Here is a 24,231-nt window from a genome sequence, read left to right on the forward strand (position 1 = left end):
CATCTTCTTTATATTGTGGTAAATAAGATGCAGATAAGACACTGCTTTGGGCCCCCTACTGGTTGGGAGCAGTGCAAGCTGCTTATCGCCGGATTTGTTTGATTCATACAGAAGTATTCCAGTGATCACCGTCAAGACGTTGCAAGGAAAGCCGGCCGACAACAAACGACCTGCCTGATCATTCAAACTTTTCTTCATGGCTGTGGGCATGACTTCTTGAGAACATATCCGACACCGAGCTCAGCAGTCTCTCGTTCAAGAAACTTAGACTGCGCAGAATAGTAGGGCAGCAATCCATTTTGGGTTCTAGGGCTAAAAAACCAACACAGTCAACCCTTATGAAAATATGAGATGAGTTTCACAAGAAAGTCTGACGAGTTTTGACATCAAAGCCACTAGACTTTCTGATGAGTTTCTTTGGAATTTTCTGATGTATTCCTAATGTCATTCTATAACATATTGGCCACCGTCTTTCTGTAGAATTCTTGACGAGTGTTTTTCTTGTGAGCATGAAATGTGTTCCTAATGTGCGCTCCAAAGCAGTTTTCTTGCGACTTTCTCACGTCTTCCTAATGAATCTCTAATGAGCTTATACATTAGACTGCTGGTGCTCATATTACTCCTATAACAAAATTGGCCACCACGTGTGGTAACATTTTCTCATGTGTCCCAATGGCAGTCAGACCTTATTTAAATATGTTACCTGTGCGTGACTGTCTTTGGTGCTTGATATATGCAGCCTGTATGCATGTATGTATGTCCAGCGAAGATGCAGCACTTTTCTCAACATTTACATGGGCCCTACATATGCTGCATGTTAGACATTACTCAAAGAAAGATATTTAACAAAAACATTTATTGGGCATATCAATGCTTCCTTAAATGCAGAAGGAGGTTAAATGGAAGGAAAACACAGTATCAGTCTGGTTACGGATGTGATGTTTTCCTTTCATTTAATCTCGCTACTTATCACTGAGGAGAGGCTGTTCTTGAGGTGGAGTGTCGTCATCTTCAAGTAAGTGCACGTGTACCCTGCATGGTAGAAAGCACAGAAAATTAACAAAACTTGGCAATCAACCACAGAAATACACGCTGTATCACTTGCTGCAGAACGATCTGGAGATGTTATAGATAGTTCTGCGAAAAATTTATGTGGGGTCGGTTCACACAAAGTTGTTGAGGAACCACTGTGTGGCCTTTGGGTGGAGCAGTAACTACAGTAAGCAGAAATTGCTCTTGGCTGTAAAAACGTGCAACGTGGATCAGCTGTGGCGTGTGTACATTTCGTGAACTACTTCAGCTATATCGGTTTCCACTTGACAATGGACAGCAGTGTCTGTGGATTGCTAGCGTGAATGAGAAAATCTCACTAATTACTTGGCTTGGAAATGAGCGTAGGAGTGTTTGTGCACGGGCAACCCAATGCATCCCAGAGACATCCAAGTGCCAGTCGTTACAGAATATTTGCATCAGCTACGGGCACAGTTCTCATACATTCCAAGCCTACTATGTCATGCATGTGTTGGCCTCCTGAATGACGGCATACATCCAATTCAAGAAATACACCCCACCATGTCTGGTGTTTTTATCATTTAAACCCGAGCGCTGCTTTCAGAGGGAGGGCACAAGTTGAAAAACAAATGCGTAGAAGCATGATGAACAAGCTTGCATAAAAATAATTTAATAAATAAGCACGGTAGTTGCTATCCCACGTCATTATTGAGTATTTCTCTTTGTCATGCAATCATAATGAGCGTTGACTGACACATGTCCCATTTTTGTATGTGGTATTCCTCACTGATTTTGTTGTATCAATCGGTTGCCATAGGCGAACGAAACAGATAAACAATCTAAATCTCGTGCACAGCTTGTCGTGTCAATGCATGGTAAAATGGGACGAGCACACTGGTCCTTTGAGTGAATTATGGTGCTCTCCTAGGCGCATGCTGAGGCACCGGCTAGTCAGCGTGCCCAATGTACATTGGACCAAATATGCACGTGATCAAAAGAATAGCCTACATTGCCCCTCAGAGATACAAAACAAATTTTGGGTATCTTTAACTAAGCAAGCCTCCAATGCCTGGGTGCCTTTGTCAATTCACTTGTGGATTGCAATGCACATATATTTCCAGCAAAAATAAATTAGGCAGCATATGCACAACAGTCATGTTGTGTGGTCTCCCATCCCTCGCTGCGCAAATTTTGTCCTGAAAAGTTACATGAACTGATTGAATTGAAAATTGAATCGAGAAAGGCAAGGAGGCAAGCGAGGGTTGCTTGGTTAAAGGTGGCACCAAATTTGTCCAGTACGTGTCATAGGCACTGTACTGTATCCCTTTCACATGTGGTCAAATGTACATAGTGCAGACTGGCTGGTGCCTAAATATGTACCTATGAGATCACCATATTTCACTCAAAAGACCAGTATGCTCGTCCGACTTGGCCACACATATCTGCAATGGGGCTTCAGGCCGGATTAGGATTGTTTATCTGTTTTCACCCATGGATGAAAATTGGCAAGAGAAATCAGTCAGGCACACCACATAAATAACAATAAGTGTCAGGCAGCCCCCATTATCAATGCATGAAGAAAGGCATCCTTTGTAGATTACAAGGGATAGAAACTAGTGTGTGCCGATTCACTTACTTCTTTTTATGCAAACACCATTTATCATGATTTTAAGCCTTTGTATTACAACTTCTGCCATCCCCCAAATTAACTGGTGCACAAGGAGTGCTATTTTTGTTAGTCCTTCCTACAACTTAAACAGTTGTTAGCCAAGGTCATGTTGCGTGGTCTCCCTTCCCTCACTGCGTAAATGTCCTGAAAAGTTACATGAACTGATTGGCAAATTCAAATAGACACTACAAGTTTTGCCGAGTGGACACAGCTGGTTCTCAGAAATGCACAAAAACAATGATGGGTATCTGTTGGTATCCTGTAGTGTGCAACCTAGCTGTGACATTGCTGCACTAGACACACTCACAACTGCTACAATGCCTACCAGCATAAATAGGGGCAGCTTGCAAAGAAAAGAATACGAAGAAAGTGAGAGAAAAAATAGAAAGCTTACCAGAAAAGACCTCACTACTTAAGTAACTGCAGCACAATGAATACTGGCCTTCCTATTTCATTTCAAGAAATTCGAGTTCATCAATTGTGTATTTGCCAGTGACAGTTATTCTGAGAACAAAACAGACATAATTGTAAATATCAATGTTAAACAATGGTATGCACACTACGTGCTTAGACCTGCGACATATATGGCACACTAGACTTCGAATTCTTACATGGACAAAGACAGCACATGTGTGTATCATAAGCAGAAAGGAAAACAGGGAAATATATGCTACAGCATAAAAACAGTTCCAAACAAATAAAACCAAAATAAAAATGAAACATACTGCGTAATAGGCAAAAATAAAATGGACTTGCAGCCAAGCAATTGATGCGAGAAAAATACTAAACGTCAGGACATGCAAGGTGTAGTTTTAACAGAACAAGATTACGTGTGCATAATGTCTACAAACACAAATAAGCAGCAAGTGGAATAAAGATGCATAAATATTTAGCCTATTTAGCAAGATTCATTAAGTAATATGTCGATACACTTATCCACTAATGAAACCGAAGCCCTTTTTTGTGAACACGTACACTTGAAGCATACCTGATATGTCCATCCAGATTGCATGCCGTGCTGCTACAGCCATGGCCACGGGTTATGTGGACACTGTTGTGGGTCACGGCTTCACCACTACAAAGAGAATTCTTTGTTAACTTATAGCTGTGGCAGAATAAGACCATCACATCGTGAACACATGCAAGGAGCATGCAAAAACAGTCACGAAAACAATGCCTGCACTGGTGCAGGGTGGCAACAGAGCACGAAGTCGAAGTCACTGATGAATGTCACGATAACGGGGACCCCTTCAACAAGGCAAAATTTTACACGCAGCAGCAGCGCATTACATGAATGTTTGTTTACATAACGATTCTAGAGTTTCTTTAATGACTTTATGTGACTATCCCTTGTAATGTTTAGTTACGTCAAAGTTATGGCAACACCCCTTCAAAACAAACCTGTACCAGTAGCACGCTGTGATTGCTTACATTTCTTTTCTCCTAATACTACTCCTAAATCGAAAACTTTGTAAGCAGAGATTATCTACAACGTCGAATCATTTATAAGCGAGGAAACGTCATTGCAGTGAGAATCGGTCAAGAGGTAGATGAGTCGTTATTATGCGACATCAGCAGAAATGCGGGAGCTCACGCACAAGCGCGCATGATGAACACGATTATTTCCGAACTTAATCTTTCTCATCAGAAGAAAACGCTTATCAAGATTTTCAATTCCGCATTATGGCAATAAATTCGCGCAACTAAACTCTGACACCCAGCAAGCATCGGCATAGGTTTCACTGTTGTCGTGGGAGTTCTCTTTCCTACGTTCGCAAGGCAACCTATGCCCACACCGAGAAGCACGCACAACACGTGTGTAGTTAGCAAGCACGGTTACTCACCTTTTGAATGGCACGACGCGGTCGAAAAGCGCCCTCCAAGTTGCCGATGCTTCGATGTTGCTCCCAGCAGACATATATTGTGGAGGAGCAGTGGCACGCTAACAATACGCATTATTTCTTCGCGACGTCCACCCAACTTTCCACGACAACCAGAGACAAAGGGAACGCACTCCACGGCATGAACATCGTTGGTCCACATTTGGCTGGCGCGCCACGCACACGGCGAGTTTGCAGCGAGACACAAGCTGTCTGTGGCACTTATGCGCACGCGAACTAAGTCATATTGAGTTACAGCAAACACAAAAACACACGATCAAACAAGCACATCGTTGCAGCTCGCAAGCCCGACCGACTCGTAAACAGAGCGACAGGCTTATTGGATTGGATTGGATAGGAAACGGGATGGTGGGTGGCGCCACCAACAGGTCGGCTGGGGCCGGCCAATGCCTCGGCTAGCGTCATCTGAGGATTTGTGCGGCTGCCTAATTGCGCATAGCTGTTGCAAGACAAGCAGAACCGCAGATAAGTCTATATTGTAAGGTATAGTTTGGCATAGAAAGAAATTCTATAACGCATTTTCAATTTGAATCGTTTCTGCTATCTGCAGACAGCAAAAGCATGGCCTTCGAGATCTGAAAACGTTAACCCTCTAGAAAGCCGTTGCGGTGACGTTATTCGAACGATTTTCGCTTCGGTTACCTCTCATAAAACCCGTGAATTACGCATTTCGCTGCTCCCCGTGCTACCTGCGCCGTCACTTCAACTTATATAACTTCCTGCTGTCGTTAACATCAACTATATGGCCTCAGACATCGTTGACGTGATCTCCGAGGGACACGTGTGCAGTGTGCGATGTTTTAGTGCCAGTTGCAACAGTGTCAGTCGGAAAGCGTCAAATCTGCTCGTGTGGCGCAGCTTACGCCCCTGTCGTCCGTATCTTGCTTTCGTGTTAGTGCGTTTAATCTGCGCGGGTTGCACTACTGTCGCTCGTGCCTTCTGTGTTGATCGTGCTATCCGCGAAGATTCCTCGATAAACCCACATGTCTCGGTAGCGTGCATTTGTCCTATGTGGTATATGCCAGAAATGTGCGCTGGCGTACGATGTGCTTTCAACCAAGTACTACAGTGCGTTCCAGCAAATAAACGCTTACGCGCAGTTTTTTTTTTCTTTTTACCCGTCGTGGTTGGTCAGTGGCTATGGTGTTTCGCTGCTGAGCACGAGGTCGCGGCATCGAATCCCGGCCTCGGCGGCCGCATTTCAATGGGGGCGACATGCGGAAACACCCGCGTACTTAGATTTAGGTGCACGTTAAAGAACCCCAGGTGGTCCAGTCCTCCACTACGGCGTGCCTCATAATCAGAAAGTGGTTTTCGCACGTAAAACCCCATAATTTTTTACGCGCAGTTTTCCATGTCATGATCATGTCAATCTGCACAATTGTCGGTTTGCCACTTAAAGACTAGTAACACATCCGAGAAATCAAACTGCTCAGAACAAGGCATACGGTATAGTATTGCACTGTTTACCAAATGTGATAACGGGGTAACACCATCTTACAGTGCTCTTTAAAAGGAAAGAAAATGACGTCGTTGTTTTGTGCCTAGCCCTGATATATCGGAAGCGTTTCCTGAGTACTCGGCGCTCACGCTGTGTTATATCGTTTTCATCATTTTTGTCTCTTAGACTGTCCCTAACGATGAATCGGAACCACTTCCACCAAAGGCCAAGGGTCCGAGTGACTTAATTAACTGTATCCTAATTAACGGTTCCTTACTTAACATCGTCATCATTAACACCAATGGTCACGGGTTGGACTCCCGCCAATATTCATGTGTCCGAGTGCTTTCATCAACTATATCTTAATTAACTGTACATTAATTAGCATCGCATGCAAAGGTGATGCTAATGTTAATTAATTAACCCCTTCATTAACGACAAAATTCGTGGGCACAACTCCTACACAAGATCATGGGTTCGAGTGCTTTCAGTAACTATATATTAATTGAATATGCCTAATTAACATAACCTTTAACAACAAACGCCGTGAGATCCAGTGCCTTAACTGACTATATTAATTAACACTACCTTAATTAACATCGCCTTCATTAACAACAAAGGTCGTGGGTTGGATTCGCACCCAAGGTACTGGGTGCGAGTGACTTAATTGCTGGATCTTAATTAACTGTGCCTTAATTAGCACCATCTTCATTAACAAAGACCGTGGGTGCGAGTACCTCAAATAACTGTATCATAACTGCGCCTTAATTAACACCACCTTCATTAACACATAAGATCGTGGGCTCGAGGGTGTTAATTGCCTATATCTTAATTAACGTTACCTCAATTAATATCGCCTTCATTAACAACAATGGTCGTGGGTGCGATTCCCACACAAGGTAATGTGTTCGAGTGAGTTAATTCCTAGATCGTAATTAACTGTACCTTAATTAGCCTCGTCATCATTAACAAAGGTCGTGGGTTCGAGTGCCTCAAATAACTGCATCTTAACTGCGCGTTAATTAACAGCACCTTCATAAGCACCAAGGGTCGTGGATACGAGTGTCTTAATTAACAACATAATAATCAGCTGCGCCTTAATTAACATATTAATTAACAGGCTTCGACTTCCACTAAGAGTCGTACGTGCGTTCGAGTGCATTAATTAACCATATCTTCAATAATATTCTTAATTAACGGTGCCTTAATCAACACCAAAGGTCGTGGGTTCGTAGCCTTAATTGCCGCCAAAGGTAGGTTAGTTCGACTCCCATGAAAGGTTGAGAGTTTGTAACCTCTTTGTACATCGAGTGCTCACGCCGACAATGCCGGATTTTGCGGCTCATGAGCCATTTAATGCTATCGCATTACAAAGAATTTTTCGCGACTTGGCATCGTACACATTCATATATTGACACGTGTACTTATCTTTATCGGGCGACCACGTTTCGCCGGTTAACAACTGTAATCGCACAGCGAGGGATGGGCCTGAATGTATCCGATGTTTCTGGAAAGTTATCGATGCTTCTACCCGGCTGTCTGTTGTCGCCGAACCTTGTTTTATCTGATTTCATCGCGTAACGCGAATGGTGTAGAACTTTGTGGAAGGCACGCGGGTCCGAACGATTAGTCTGGAACATTCGACGAGTGCTCTGTAAAAGGCCGACGCATTTGAAGAACTCAAACGACGCATGCAGTCGCCGCCGGTACTTGCGCACTTCGACGTGTATGCCGATACAGAAATCCATACTGACGCCAGTAGCCTAGGCCTCGGTGCCGTTCTAGTCCAAAGGAAAAACGGAGTCGAAGAGGTGATCTCTTACGCTAGCCGGTCGCTGTCAAAAGCGGAAAGTAACTATTCTACGACCGAAAAGGAATGCCTCGCCATCGTTTGGGCTACAGCTAAATTTCGCCCTTATCTTTATGGCAGGCCATTCAAAGTCGTCAGTGACCATCACGCGTTGTGTTGGCTAGCGAGTATAAAAGATCCTTCAGGACGACTGGCGCGGTGGAGCCTCAGACTACAAGAATACGACATCACTGTAACCTACAAGTCCGGACGAAAACACTCCGATGCCGATTGCCTATCACGCGCCCCCATTGACCCGCCGCCGCAAGATGACGAAGATGACGACGCCTTCCTTGGCATGATAAGCGCGGAACACTTCGCTGAACAGCAACAGGCAGACCCGGAGCTAAAAGGCCTGGTGGAATATTTGGAAGGGCACACCGACGTTGTCCCCAGGGCATTTAAGCGCGGATTATCTTCCTTCACGCTTCGAAACAATCTACTCGTGAAGAAGAACTTTTCACCAGTCCGCGCAAACTACCTTCTTGTTGTCCCGTCAGGACTTCGTCCAGAAGTATTGCACGCCCTACATGACGATCCGACCGCTGGACACCTCGGTTTTTCCCGGACACTATCGAAGATACAAGAAAAGTATTATTGGCCGCGCCTGACCGCCGACGTCGCCCGTTATGTCAGAACATGCCGAGACTGTCAGCGACACAAGACACCGCCGACAAGGCCAGCCGGATTACTACAGCCAATCGAGCCTCCTTGCCGACCATTCCAGCAGATCGGGATGGACTTGCTGGGACCCTTTCCGACGTCAACAACCGGAAATAAGTGGATCGTCGTGGCGACCAGTGGCGTAGCCAGAAATTTTGTTCGGGGGGGGCTACGCCACTGGCCCAACATATATATATATATATATATATATATATATATATATATATATATATATATATATATATATATATATACATATATATATGTATATATATATATACATATGTATACATGTATATACATGTATATATATATATATATATACATGTATATATACATATGAAGCTAAGCTTTAGCTCGGGTGCTCCTATTTAAGTACATGTAGAAGGGGAATTCGTTTTTCCCTGCAACCACTTCACCAAATTTGAGGAGGCTTATTGCATTTAAAAGAAAAATTTGAATTCTAGTGACTACTGGCTTCGAATTTTTCATTTAGGTGGTCAATTCTTTATTAAAAATTGGCCAAAACTGAAAATTTTCAGAAAACGACATTATCAAGTTTAGAACTCCGTGACTCAACAATGAAAAACGATATCACAATTCTGTGAATTGCATCTAATAGTACATCTACAGCGGACAAAATAGATATGTTACACATGAATCTCAAAAAAATTTAGTATTGTGAAAATACGGCTTTTGCAGAACCCTTGTACACAACGTGACCAATCCACGTAAGATACAAATTGACATAGCAAACTTGTCCGCTTTGACTGTTATAATAAATGCCGTTTACAGAACCATAATATCTGTTCTTCATGCATAGCTATTAGTTTGTAAACGTCGTGCTTCTATTTCTTCAAACTTTCGAATTTTCCAAAATATTTTAAACAAAAGTCAGGCCCTAAATCGAAGTTCTGTTTCCAACAGACACTAGGATTTAACTTTCTCTCTCAAATGCAACCAATTTCAATGAAAGAGATTAGCAGGATTATCTCAGAAAAGCGTTTCTGCGTTTTACAAGTATTTGAATAGGCCGCGTCGGATTCGGCCCGAGCAAAAGCTTCCTCTTAAACAATTTATCGAGGGATCAAATACATGAATAATAACTGCATTGTCATTTCCAAAGATGCTGCAAACGAATTCTTGAAAGCTACGCACTGTAAATACAAGTAAAATATGTATTTTTTCATAAAATATTATACTCGTATGTGCCAAAATTGTGCCCAACATAACTGACGTCAATGCTTCCATGTTTTTTTGTCTATTTATTAAGTAAAGAAAATATCACACGAACTTTAGAACTATATCAGTTCGAAACCAGGAAAGCAGTGCATGCCGCTGATATGAAAAATTAAAAGGCAATGAACTGAGCAAGTTGAGGACAAATATGTTAATGAAACTTTGTCATCCAAGAACCGTGCTTACATTCTTGTATATATGCAATGGCCAGTGAAAAATCTCAATGACGCTGTCGTTTGTTCCAATGTATTACGCAGGAGTAGCTGTCCCTTGTCGTGTATCGTGAGTAATTGCACCGAAGTTATAGTCGCGACAGAGAGCACGTATAAAAAGCAAGAGTTCTGCAAGATATATAAGGGCAAGTCAAATGAATGAGCCAACAACGGAATACTTTATTTAAAAGTAGTCTTCATGAGTATTTAGACATTTGTCCTATTGACTAACGAGTTGCGTGATTCCCGTCTTATAAAACTCCTTGGGTTACTGCTTCAAAAAGTCTGTATCTGGTTCCCTTGAGCTGTTTTTTCGGTTGCCCCAAAATGTATAAGTCGCAAGGTGACAGGTCTGAGCTGTTTGGCGGACGTTGCAGCGTTTCCCACTTGAACTTTGCCAGTTTTGTATTAACCACATAAGCGACGTGGGGACATCGATTGTCGTGGAACAAAGTGACCCCATTCGTCAATTTTCCACGTTGTTCGTTCTTGATTGCGACACGCTGCCGTTCTGGCGTTTCACAATATCGGAAACAATTGATAGCCTCTCAAGATTTAACAAATTCTATCAGTAATGGACCCTGTCGATCGAAAAAAAAAAGTCAACAACACCTTTTCAACGGAAATGATGGCCTTTACGTTCTTTGGGCGTGGTAAATTCGAATGTTTCCACTGTAAGCTTTGCCGTCGTGTTTCAGGCTCGTAGTAGTGGCACCAAGGTTCGTCCCCGATCACAGTTGCAAACAACAAGTCGTCATGCTCATTGTGATACCCGATCAGATGAGTCAAGGCAGCGCAAAACTTCTCCGTCTTCTCGCGATGGATAAAAATCTTGGGGATGCATTGCGCACCAAAGAGCCGATAACCGAGAAGCTCATGAATTATGGCGTGAACCGAACCGTGACTGATGTTCAGACGGTCTGCCAGTTTATCGATGCTTGTCCTCCATTCTTGTTTCAGCAGCTCATGAACCTTTAAAATTGTGTTGGGGGGTGATTGCACGATGGTTTTGGCCCTGTCTTGGAATGTCTTTGCAACGTCCTTTGAACCGTTTGCTCCAACGCTTCACAGTGGTCAATGAAATGCAGTGTTCAACGTACACGGCAGCCATACGGCCATTGATTTCTGTTTTGGAAGCACCTTCAGCTGTCAAAAACTTCGCGACACCGAGGTGTTCAACTTTTGAAGTGTCCATTATATGACGCAACCATATTCAACCCAGTGTATGAGAGCATTAAAGAACATTTATCTTCACACCTGCGTGTCGCTTTTGTAAATGAGGCATGTCGTTCTCCTACGCGCATGCCTCGCAGATAATGAACCGAACCATTATTGCGCGGTTAGGGTAGGCTCACTTCCATTTGACTCGCCCTCGTACATTAGAAATGCAAAGATACAATGGGATATGCAAATGCGAAAATACCGCTTGATAAAGGACAAAAAAGTGTCACTGGAAACAAAGTTCACTGCATGTATAAACAAAACCTCGCAACAAGATATTTAAGTATACGTATAAGTCTCCAATGAGTCTATGTATGTAAGAAGAAGTAACTGTATATAATACGTCAAACAAGGCAAATAAACATGTTGCAGAATCATAGATTCACAGAATCCTACCTTCCGCCCCCATTCCATCCACTCCCCCCGATGTATTGCGCGCGACGGAAGGCGGCGCGCTTGCTCCCCGCTTTTCTCCTTTGCGCACACAAGACTGAGCCACCATCGTCGGCTCACCCATTCCACCTCCCCTCCTACGCTTTCACTCGCACATACAGCATGCAGCGCGTGGTCACGATGTTATCACCCTTGGACTTTATACGAAACATCAGGGCGATGGCAGGAATGTACCTGGAGTGTCCATATAATTGCTTTCGCAATAATATAATAAACGCATCCGGCAACTGAACCGTCCCGTCGCCCATTACTTTCCGCAAAAGAAGTATCAAAATTGAACTTTCACCATGCGACAATTCGCTGCGCCGCAACAATGTATTTTTTTCCTGTGAGGCGGAGGCACCGAAATGAAAAAAAAAAACGCATAGGAAATATGTTGGCCAGAATCTAATGCCTACTTCGGGCACCTAATGGGGCTACGGAAGGAATACTGAAGAAAACATGAGACGCTTGGTCCACTGAGAACCATACGCATACTGCTCAGTTTCCTACAGCGGCGAAACAAGACTTTCCGGAAAGGTTCCGCTCAAGGAATGCGGTGCAATCCTTCGAGTCCCCACAGTGATGGCGGCGAGCGACCATTGTTTTTTTTATCGTCTGCTGGCCAGAAAGCGTCCAAAACTCTGTCCGGTGAAAATCCACTCGGCCAGAGCAAACCGAACGCGCACCGAAGTGCACCGCACGGTGGTCGGGGCCATACAAGAGAAAAACGTATGTGCTCTGGCTGGCTCTGGCAGCCCCGCGGGTAGGGTAGCGAGAACAAAAAAAAATTGAAGAGGCTCAATGTGTCCTCGCGAATAAAAGTCAAAGTAGAAAAAATGAATAAGAACGTAGTTACTTTGGCTGGCTTTAGTGTCTTCAATGGATGCTTTGGCGTAGATTTAAAAAAATTTGATATTTTTTTATGTGACATGACGGCACAAACGAACCACCCCAACGCTTCGTCTCATTGGACCTCGCTGCCTGCTTTGTCAACTTGTCTGCTAGTGTGTTGACTTGGCTTGTCTCGTTGTATGTTCCGATGTAAGACTTTAGAAAAGTCAATAGACCTTTGGCGTCAAATGTTTATAACAACATTAAACCCACAAAGTTCGGCAATTGAAAATCTAAAGCACAACTTTGGAAATGTCAATGCACCTTTCACATCAAGAGCTTATGAGATATATACCCATAAAGTTTCGCAATTGATATCCATGCGCTCCATAGATTCCGTGGCCTCAGTGAGATGCCGCGGCGAGCCCACTCACCATCAAAGCGCCCTTGAAACTTTGTGCTCGGATGGGACTGCTTGGCGTTATGTGACTCCCGGTGTATGGGCGTTGCCACGAAATCCAGCCCGAGTTTGCAATCTTCGCGGTTAAATGTCTTTTCGAGCGTCAAAAAGACATTGTAGACAAAATCCAGAGTGATTTCCGGCGCCGGGGGCCGCTTTGGTCGACGGTGCATGGACAGCACGAAAAAATTTCGGGGGGGGCTGAAGCCCCATAAGCCCCCCCCCCTGGCTACGCCCCTGGTGGCGACAGACTACCTCACCCGCTTCGCTGAAACTAAAGCACTGCCGAAAGGTAGCGCAGCCGAAGTGGCGAAATTCTTTGTCGAAAACATCCTGCTTCGACATGGCACCCCAGAAGTCCTCATCACCGACAGAGGAACGGCCTTTACAGCGGAGCTCACCCAAGCCATTCTGAAATACAGTCAGACAAGGCACAGGAGGACCACGGCCTACCACCCGCAGACGAATGGTCTTACGGAGCGGCTGAATAAGACCCTCGCCGACATGCTAGCGATGTACGTCGACGTCAAACACAAGACGTGGGATGCCGTCCTGCCGTACGTAACATTCGCTTACAACACGGCGGTGCAAGAAACAACACAGATCACGCCGTTTAAGCTGGTTTACGGCAGGAACCCGACGAGGACGCTCGACGCCATGCTGCCCAACGTCACTGACGAAGAGAATGTTGACGTCGCTAGCTATCTCCAGCGCGCCGAAGAAGCCCGACAGCTCGCCCGCCTACGGATCAAGAACCAACAGAGGACCGACAGCCGACACTACAACCTCCGACGACGCTTTGTTGAGTACCAGCCCGGCGACCGTGTTTGGGTTTGGACACCGATACGCCGACGAGGACTCAGTGAGAAACTACTCCGACGCTATTTCGGACCCTACAAGGTCATCCGACGTATTGGCGCTGTGGACTATGAGGTCGTGCCAGACGGCATTTCGCATTCACAGCGGCGCCGCGCACGATCTGAAGTGGTCCACGTGGTGCGCCTTAAACCCTTTTACGGACGTTGACGAAATTCCTTATTTTTTTGTTGTTGTTTTCTTTGCTACGGGTGTTTTTATTTCGCTTGTATGTAGCATCGGGTCGATGCTTTTTAAGAGGGGGGTATTGACACGTGTACTTATCTTTATCGGGCGACCACGTTTCGCCGCTTAACAACTGTAATCGCACAGCGAGGGATGCGCCTGAATGTATCCGATGTTTCTGGAAAGTTATCGATGCTTCTACCCGGCTGTCTGTTGTCGCCGAACCTTGTTTTATCTGATTTCATCGCGTAACGCGAATGGTGTAGAACTTTGTGGAAGGCACGCGGGTCCGAACGATTAGTCTGGAACATTCGACGAGTGCTCTGTAAAAGCCGACGCGCTTGAACCGCTGATCAGATTTTCGACGATCGCCGACCGTGTTCGCCGCTATCGTTGTGCTATAAGTGTAGCCTGTTTTGTGGGCACAGGTTCGCCCAATAAAAGTTAGTTTTGTCTATCACAGTATTGCTACTGTGTTCTTAACGTCACCACCACGTGACAATATGATGTACTTTGACATTAGCAATAACACAAAAAGCTGTACACTCCTCTCATCAGAAATCCTAAGGTGCATTGTCATTTGAGTCTCTGATGTACTTGTGATGCCAAAAAACATTAGACGATGCATTCCTTATGAATGTCTGATGTCACCTTAGGAACACATCACGTCCTCCACAGAAACTCATGGTTCATTTTCATAAGGGAATCAGGAGTTAAATGTGTCCTAATGGCACATATCCGTCTTGACAGAATTAATAAATTTCAGCGTTATTCTAATACAGGTAAGTTATAATGTCTTTCTTGAAACCTACCTACAACTCTTCGGTGGCTTTACATAATTAGTTATAATAAAGATCGAAATCAAACAATGAACGTTTTAACGAACAGTGAAAATACATCACAACTAATTCTGTCTAACATCATATAGCCGCTGTTTCTGTGATATATAAACAAGGTAAAGATTTTCTTCACTAACCATACCATGCGAGCCTTGTATAAAGAACACAGAGATCGAAAAGGGATGGTATTCAGACCAACTAATTACGCCAGAAGCGGAAGGGTTTCACCACTGCTTACAATTATTCAGCCCTTTATATTCAAATATAAACCCACGGTGACATAGCGTTTTCTACGAGCACTGCAAAACAGAGTGCACCAGAGCTGCGTGACACTTTCTAGCAACGCCTCATTATTTGAACCGTCTAAAATTATGTTTTACCTTTATGTAAATTGGAGTGCAAGTGATTTTTAGCTTGTTTCATTTTGCAGTATTTTATTAGGTAAACACAGCGGAATATGTTTTGCAGATCGTCTGTAAAGAATTAAAGGAGATCAGTCCCGCTTTTGATGGCGTCACGCGAAGAGATGTGACTAGATATCTGTCAGCCAGTCGGTAACGCCAATGTGAAACTGTACTGAACACGAACAAACAAGAAGTACATTATTAGCAAAATTCATACAGTTGAATTGTAAACGGCAAGCTGCATGACGCAATAGATCTATAGATGTGCGACGCTGGCATAGACACTGTTAACGCAGAACGAGGCTCGCAAGGCTAGACTGCAAGGCTAGACGCTCTGAATTCCGTGGCACAAATTTATTTATTTATTTATTGATTTACCGTCAACTCTAATGACACAACAGAAGGGAGTGGAAAAAATACAATCATAAAAAGAATAGCAAGGTACAATCAGTTACAATAGCAACTTCAAACATGCATGAACTTCAACAATACTGGTTACTGCTGCGCGAAAACATTGGTTATCAATGATCGATGCAATGTGAGCAGGAAGGTGGTTCCACTCAATTGCTGTGCGCGGAAGAAAATATCCGGAAAAAAGTTTTTGTTTTACAAAATGAAATACCTACCTAATGGCGATGATCAGTGCAATGGGACATATATTGCCGTGATAGCTAGAATAAATATCGTGAAGAATGGTATGGTGGTATATGTTGTGAAGTAAATTGAAGTGGCTAAGTTTTCGTATTTCGACGCGTGGCTAAACACGGAGGGGAAAGGCTGGCTTTCATGGTTGTTATGCTAGCAGTGCGATTGTAGTTTGGGAGAATGGAACGAGTCGAGGTATTGTGAACAAGTTGTAAGGCAGTGATTAATTTTACATGCATAGGATTCCAGACAGTGGGAGCGTATTCAAGCTTTGGTCAAATTAAGTTTTGGTAAAGTGCTAGTTTAACTGAGGAGGATACAGTGGACAAGTTGCGATAGCATACCGATAGCATTGCTAATAATGTTTTCTCTGTGCAGTGTCCAATTTACCTCATATGATATAGGAACACCTAGGTATTTATAATATGTGACGGATTCTAATGGAACTTGTTAAAAAGATAAATAGGATGACTGCTAGTCTTTCACGCGACACGCATAATCTTACGTTTTGGTACGTTTCGTTCCATTCGCTATTATTTACACCATTTAAATACAGTAACTATGTCAGACTGGAGAGTGTTAGTATCCCTATCGGTATTAATTTCTCAGGAAGCTACACAGTGGTCGGCGAAGAAAACAATGTCAAAGTAAACGGCAAAAGCCAGGTCGTTAATGTAAATTAGGAAAAGAACGGGTCCAAGGACGGACCCTCGTGGAACGCCAGAATGAACGTTAGTGGAGGATGAGTTACGGCCATCAGCACTAACAAATTGTAATCGGCTAAGAAGGAATGATTTAATCCACGTAAAAAGGTTAGGGTCAAAGTTGAGAAAACATAGCTCGTGCAGTAGCAGATGATGACACACTTTGTCGAATGCCCTGGAGAAGTCCAGGAATAGGCAGTCCGCGCTGGACGATTCAAGTATGTGGTGTAATTTATGAGTAAATGACAAGAGACGAGTTTAACATGAATGTTTTACGAAAGCCATATTGTGCAGATGTGAAGAAGAGATTATCTTAAAGAAAACTAACTAATCATTTAAATATTACATGCTTAAGTAGTTTGTATCTTGTACTAGTGAGGGAAATGGGGCGATAATTAAAGGGTGAAGTTTTACTGCCGGACTTACAATCGAACAATAGATTGACGTACTCTTCAAAAATTTAGCGCATATAGAATGTTAACCAGGAGATGCACTGTTACGTAACGAATGAAGTAGTTTAGCAACACCTAGCACTTCAGCAAAGACAGTACAGATGAAAGAAATATCGACGTGTACATATATGGTATCAGTACATCGGAAACAGGAGAAAAATGTTTAGCATCGTTTAATGTTGCAGCACATAAGCAGTAAGGAATGCTATCAGCATTATGGCTTACAATTGAAACGGATGAGTCGCATGTTGCGTTTATGAGACACCAAAATTTCCTAATATTGTCCTTCAGAAGAAATGGAACAGTTGTTGGCATGAAGATAGTCTTAGCGGATTTGAGCGCTGGTGCGTAAGCCTCGGAGGCTAACTGATAGGCGGGTCACCTGGAGTTAATCTGCGAGAATTCAGCTGAACGATAAACACGTTTCTTCCTGTTAGATAAGCGCTTAAGGTTAGGATTATACCAAGGGGTACGTGGGTTAGTTGCAATGCTGAGCTTAGGGATGTTCTTATCTGTTAGTTCGTACACTATGTCTTTAAACAAATCCCACTTAGCTTCAACAAATTGGTTATGAGAACCTTCTAAGTAGTAGTCCCGTAAAATGGCTAGACTGCTATTAATGCCCTGAAAGTCAGCTCGGTTGTAGTCTAGTATAATTTGCTTACCTTCCGAGTAATAGGATGCAGGGTGCTCAGGTAAAAATGAATTAGAACGTGATCAGCGATTCCTCGTAAATGAAGAGTGTCAGACACGAAGTCTGGATTAGTTGTGAATACTAAATCAAGGATGTTTGCACCGTTAAGGCATAAACTGGTTGTATCTGTTAAGTGAGTTGGTGACAATCGCGACGCCACCTATTCTGGTCGTGACCATCCCAGCGAGAATCGGGACCCTCCCTCCACATATAACGAGATAACAAAGCACTTTTATCTAGACCGCAGAATATACAGCACACCTCACAATAAGCTCACCAGGCCTCAAGCCCTCACGTTCAGAATGCTTCAAACAAACACGTACCCCACGCAGAACAGACTACATCACTACATGACTGACCTATACAAAACATCACATTGCGAAAATTGCCATAGCACACTAGACGTACATCACTTGCTCTGGCCGTGTGGTCGGACCCACGCAAACAAGGATCAAGACTCCGCCAGGCTACAAGAAGCATTACGCAGCACGGACCTGGCGGAACAGCTATGGGCCGTCCAGCGAGCCCACGATGCGGCCAGGGAGTTACAACTCCCGGTCCCAACGTGGGAGTAGCCCGCTCTATGGGACCTTGCGTCCCGTAGCTCGCAGGACCTCTCATTAAAGTTATTCAATCCAATACAATCAACAACGGATGTCCAAAAATTCCTGAGCTTCGATAGAGGGCGGCGACAGATGCGGTGGTAGAAAGCGCCTTTTAATATTCGTAAAATGAAAGTATCCCGTCAAAAAACAGGTGATGATGGGAAACGCATGCGATTGTGAATAACGGTGATGTGCAATATAGTAACTAATGAGGATTCGTAAGTGGGAGAGCAATAACACTCTTAGCATTATTTTAAGATGACTGAGTGTAAGTTGTTTTGTTCTCGTTGGCAACGAACAGACTGGACAGCTGGGTTGTCAAGAAGCAAAATCACCCACGCCTTTATTCTGCATCGTTATTTATAGTCGAAGATGGAAAGGGTTAGTAACAATGAGGGGCGGATATATGCACGTTACAATCGTGCATGTAGATAGCACATGCGCCTTCATCAGATATGATACATCCTCTTTCCAAACAGTAATTACATGACGAAATTAATACCGCTGGCGCATCTGCTGGAACTGCTGGTCATAACCCAGACGCTCTGGCTGCCGTGTCTGTCGTTGGCTGCGTCGCAATCGCTGAGGCGACGGCTGTGGAGCTATTAAGGGCGAGGCTGCAGTAGTTGAAGCCACACCTTGAAATGAGGTCTGGTTGTCGGTGATATCTTAGTCGTCTGATGAGCCAACCTCATACGATTCCTTCGTCGCCAGAAGATGCCGACGGTTGCGTCTCAGCACAGTATTGTTCTCTGTGCGCACATAGAAGGATTGTGGGCTGGCCGATCCGACCACCTTTGCTTTCCTGGCCCATGATGTTCCATTCAAGCGTACCGCGTCATTGTTGCTGAGGCTTGGTAAGGTGCGCCTATGACGACTTCTCTGCCGGTGTTTCTTGACGACAGTCGCCAACATTGGATTGAAGTCCGGCACTGGTGTCCGCAGCCGCCTTCCTTGCAGCAGTTCCCCAGGAGACCGGCCACCTTCAAAAGGACTCGCCCTGTTATTTAACAAGCCCAGCCAAAAACACTCTCCTGCAGCTTTTGTTTTCTTTAGAATACGTTTCACCACCTGTACACCGTTCTCAGTGAGCCCGTTGGATTGAGGATACGGCGGGATTGATGTCACATGTTTGAAGTCCTAACACTTTGCAAAACTAATAAACTCTTGGCTGCTAAACTGTGGACCATTGTCTGTACAAACCTCGACTGGGATGCCGTACCTTGAAAATATTTCACTCAGCCTATCGATAACGGCACTGGCTGTTGTCTCGGGCAGTAGCGCTACCTCAGGCAAATTGGACACCGAGTCGTATGCACACAAATAATCCCTTCCCGAGTACTGAAAAAGATCGACGCCGATACGGTACCATGGCTGCGTAGGCGTAGGTTGCATGATTAAAGGCTCCGAAGGCTGCTTATAAGCACATGTTTTGCAGGTTGAACATCTTTCACTCAGGGACTGAATGTCCGAGTTTATGTTAGGCCAATAGACCATTTGCCTTGCTCTAGCTTTGCACATAACTTGGCCCAGATGGCCTGCGTGGATCCGTTTCAATATCTCGCCGTGCATGCTTGCCGGTATGACTACTTTCGTCCCTTTCAATAATATGCCGTTTACTACCGACAGCTCTGCGGCCACTGGTTTCAGGGGGCCGTCGATAGGTTCTCCCTTCGCAAGCTTTCTTAACACAGTGCCAAGATGTGGATCGAGAGCAGTTTCCTGTGCAACTTTTCTAGCTGTCGTTTCACTTACGAGTGCTGCTACGACCGTGATGGCATGGATCTCGATGTCACTCGTGTCTGAAGCTGCCTTGAGTCCTGAAACAGGTGATTGGGACAGCATATCAGCAAGGGCCATTTGTTTGCCAGGAATAAATGTTAGCGTGTAGTCATATTTCATCAATCTCAAGAAAAATCGTTGCACTCTGGATGGCATATCACTTATGCCTTTCTTTGATATGCTTATCAGTGGACTGTGGTCACTCTCGAGGATAAGAGGGCGGCCATAAACGAAATAATTGAGCTTTTCGCAACCGAAAGCTAAAGCCAATGTCTCTTTTTCAATCTGCGAATATCTGCTCCGATTCTGCCAAAGCTCTTGACGCGTAGGCGACCGGCTGCCAGCAGTCCCCAGGACGTTGCAGAAGCGCCGCACCAACACCACTCTGAGAGGCATCTGCAGTTACTTTTGTCTCCAGACTCGCATCAAATATAGCAAGCAATGGTGCATTACTTAAGTCCCGACATATAGCCTGCCATTCCTTTTCTTGGGTTGGTGTCCAATCAAAGATGACACCTTGTTTGACGAGGGATCGTAAAGTAGACGTAAGCTGCGAGAGTGATGGTAGGTACTTGCTGAAGTAGTTAACGACTCCCAGCCGCCTTTTATACCACCAATTTGTCCTGAGGTTTTGGCATTTTTAAAAGACTCAACGAGATCTGGATTTGGCCTAATGCCCTTGTCGTTAATGATGTCACCCAGGAAGAGTACTTCTTGCAGGACAATGCAACACTTGGACGCATTGAAGGTAAGGCCCGCTTTTTCAGCTGCTTCTAATGCTCTGCGCAGCCGCTCATCGGGTTCGGCCCTGGTCCCTCTCTAGATTAGCACATCGTCTACGTACACGCGTACACCTGGCAGGCCATCAAAAACCTCGTTAAGGGCTTTTTGAAACACTTCGCTAGCCGAAGCTATACCGAACGGTAGCCGAAGAAAGTGATAGCGGCCGAAGGGCGTCGCGAATGTGCATATCTTCGATGACTGTTCGTCTAATGCGATTTGATGAAATCCCGCATTTGCATCGAGACGGGAAAAAAACTTCTCGCCTGCTAAGTCTGCCTCAATATGCTCTCTGCGCGGCATTTGGTAGTGCTCCCTCTTGATGTTTTCGGTGATGCGTCTTGGGTCCATGCATACTCGCAATTTGCCGTCTGTCTTTAGTACAATGACAAGGGGGCTTACCCAATGTGTGGGGCTGCTGACCTTCTGGATGATGCCATCCTTTTCCATTCTGCCCAGTTCAGTACGGAGAGGCTCTCACAGGAACAGGGGCACGCTTCTAGCTGGCTGGATGACTGGCACGGCATCCTTGTGCAGCGCAATCTTGCATTCACGTGGAGCGCTCCCTGTTCCATGGAAAAGACGTGGGAACTCCTTCACAATTGCTTCGGTGTTACTGGTCGTCACGCAGTCAACAGCGCGCTGTACGATTCCTAGCTTCTCGCTGGTTTCTAAGCCTAAGATAGCGCTGTGATCCTTCTTGACCACAAAAAAAACTTGCGCATGCCTCGCGGTCGCCAATCTTGACTGGCGCTGAAAACTTCCCAACATGCTTGATCATGTTGCCCCCATAGGATCTCAAAACGGCGCAACTCGGCATCAGACTGGTCATCTTGAACTCGCGAAATATTGAAAGTGGCAACACGTTTGCCTGCGATCCTGTGTCCACTTTAAAGGAGACGTACTTGCCGTCAACGCATGCGTTCACATGCCAGACTCGTTCTCTGCTTGCGCTGCTGCTGGCGACATTCAGTACTTCGAAGTCATCGTTTTGATGCTGCACTTCGTATACGCACTCTTTCTCACTGCGAAAACATGCGAAGTGATTTCGCCCATTCCACGAGTAACAGGCTTTGCCGTAAGCTGAACAGCTTCTAGCGGCATGCCTTCGGTTGCAGCGGCTGCATTTTAGGTCGTGCCTGGACCCTCTAGGAGTGCTCTTGCTGGCTGTGACAGCGTTCATATCGAGTTCTTCCTTTGTTTTATGCCAAAATTTGTTTTGGCGTGTTGATGTTTCAGCCGCCTTGCATAGGATGAAAACCTTTTCCAAGGTCAGGTTTTTGTCCCTGAGCATCTTTTCTCGAAGCCTTGGCGAGTTTGTTCCAAAGACAATTTGGTCTCATACCATATTGTCTGTCATGGTCCTAAAGTTGCAGTACTGCGCTTGTTTTTTTAACTCGCGTAGAAGCTACTCAAAAAGCTCCGCCTCACCTTGACTACGAGAGCGGGAAACGTATCGCTGGTGCATTTCATTCTGTTGCTCCATGCAGTATTCTTCGAACTTGGCAATCACGGTATTGTAGTCTTCCTTGTTCTCTTCTCCGCTGAACACAAAATTGTTGGAAACGTCCAAGGCTGCCTCCCCCGCCACGCCGAGGAACAGGGCCGTCTTCGCCGCTTCCGACCTTGGATTCGCTTTGCATACAGTCGCTTGCAGAAAAAACTCGAACTGCTGACGAAACCGCTTCCAGTTCCTTCCGACATCCGCTGTCAGGCGTAGCGATTCAGGTTGCCTCAGGTGCTCCATGTCGTTGCTTCTCACGTTCGCCTGTCCCAGGTACCATTCGCTTGAGCTGGTAGCCTTGCATCCCACTTCTGGCACCATGTTTCGTTCTCGTGGGCAACGAATAGACTGGGTTGTCAAGAAGCAAAATCACGCCTTTATTCTACATTTTTATTTATAGTCGAAGGTGGAAAGGGTCAGTAACAGTGAGGGGCGGGTATATGCACGTGGCAATCGTGCATGTCGATAGCACATGCGCTTTCATCAGATATGATACATAAGTGATACAAAAGTAATTTCTAAGTCACTGTGAATAGGAATACTTGAAGACGGAATTTGTTTACTGATTGAAAATAATACGCCACCTTGTACGTCTGACAGTGCTGTCACATCGATAAATAGAAAAAAGATGGGCGTCATGAAAAATCTCGGAATCGTGACCATGCGCCGAAAGCCACGTTTTTATTAAAGAAATGATATGAGCTGAGCAGGTATCAATGGCAGAAGACAGCGAGGCATGCTTGTACAGGACTGACACATGATGTAAAGTTGATTGTCCATCATCCCTCGTGCGTACCTAAGTTAAGACACGTGGTGAAGTGTCATCGCCACCACTATTGTGGCTGCGGGTTACATCGCAGACATGATCTACAGACGCATCATCCATAAAAATTTGTCGTTTAAAAACAGTTTGTTGTGACGAAGCTTCAGGCTTGGTTGTCCGGGCAGGTTATTCTCAAATTACATATTTTTTCGAGCAACACGAGTACCGCTTGAGAAGTCCTCGCTAACAGTAATATTTCTTGACTTGGACTGACCACGCAGTTAGGAAATTTGTTCTCTCGTTTTTATACTGTGAAATTTAGCAATTATGGGTCTACAGCTATTTCCTGAGAAAACGCCCAAGTGGTGTGCACGCTCGATTGAATCAGTAGAAAACGAACTCATCACTTCTGCAATGGCTGAAATCGATTCGGATTCTGTCTCTTGCCAAGACTCCTTTCCATCAGTGAAACCACGATAGATTAAGTTCATGCGCCGAGACCTGTCTGCCATTTCATCGAGACGCTACTCTCTCAGATTACTAGGAGCAGATTGTTTTTCCCATTAGTACTTTCGCATTAGATAAATATTCACAGAGTTGGTCCTTTGTGTCGCATTTTTCATGCAGTTCATTAAGTCTTTTATCTATGTCACTTGTGTTCGATTAAATTACTTTTTACTCATTCTTGATAGCTTTACTATCAGTAGCTAATTCTATTTAATTCTGTGTCACATACCCAACTTTGCAAAGTACGAGAATGCACGCCTTTGAGCAGCTGGTACCTAATTTTCATTTGTTCAACGGGATCATCATGCAGCGATTCAATGTCCTCCCTGCTCCTGGTGAGCGTCTCGGAGGCCCTGGTTCTCTTCAACATCCCATGACCATAGCGACAACATAGCAGTAGAGAAACATTCGCAAACAATGTCGTAAACAGATCGAACTCGCATTTGAGGAATGGGGCACTGTAGCTGTAGGGTAACTGTAGGCCGAGGGTAAACGGTGGCTTGGACTGATAAGTTGTCGATGTGACAGGTAAATAAGCAGCAGACAGTTTTGGAGGAGTCTTGATAGTGGTGGCCTGCG

At 44.7% G+C, this 24,231-nt stretch overlaps 1 protein-coding gene and 1 long non-coding RNA gene across 2 annotated transcripts; both read right to left on the reverse strand.

The window, feature by feature from the left end:
- Nucleotides 1-913: 913 nt before the first annotated feature.
- On the reverse strand, nucleotides 914-4,858 carry LOC139057920 (uncharacterized). Its single transcript, XR_011513093.1, has 3 exons — nucleotides 4,525-4,858; nucleotides 3,669-3,755; nucleotides 914-1,032 (listed from the first exon to the last, which is right to left on the reverse strand). It is a non-coding gene; the product is annotated as an uncharacterized lncRNA (long non-coding RNA).
- Nucleotides 4,859-18,410: 13,552 nt separating this feature from the next.
- On the reverse strand, nucleotides 18,411-22,731 carry LOC135921141 (uncharacterized). Its single transcript, XM_065455463.2, has 4 exons — nucleotides 22,310-22,731; nucleotides 21,281-21,444; nucleotides 20,072-20,136; nucleotides 18,411-19,299 (listed from the first exon to the last, which is right to left on the reverse strand). Exons 1-2 carry the CDS (start codon nucleotides 22,701-22,703, stop codon nucleotides 21,356-21,358), a joined length of 483 nt encoding a protein of 160 aa, XP_065311535.2. The 5' UTR covers nucleotides 22,704-22,731; the 3' UTR covers nucleotides 18,411-19,299; nucleotides 20,072-20,136; nucleotides 21,281-21,355.
- Nucleotides 22,732-24,231: the final 1,500 nt, after the last annotated feature.

The sequence above is a fragment of the Dermacentor albipictus genome, chromosome 3 (assembly GCF_038994185.2).
Source record: "Dermacentor albipictus isolate Rhodes 1998 colony chromosome 3, USDA_Dalb.pri_finalv2, whole genome shotgun sequence".
NCBI classification, from domain to species: Eukaryota; Metazoa; Arthropoda; class Arachnida; order Ixodida; family Ixodidae; genus Dermacentor; species Dermacentor albipictus.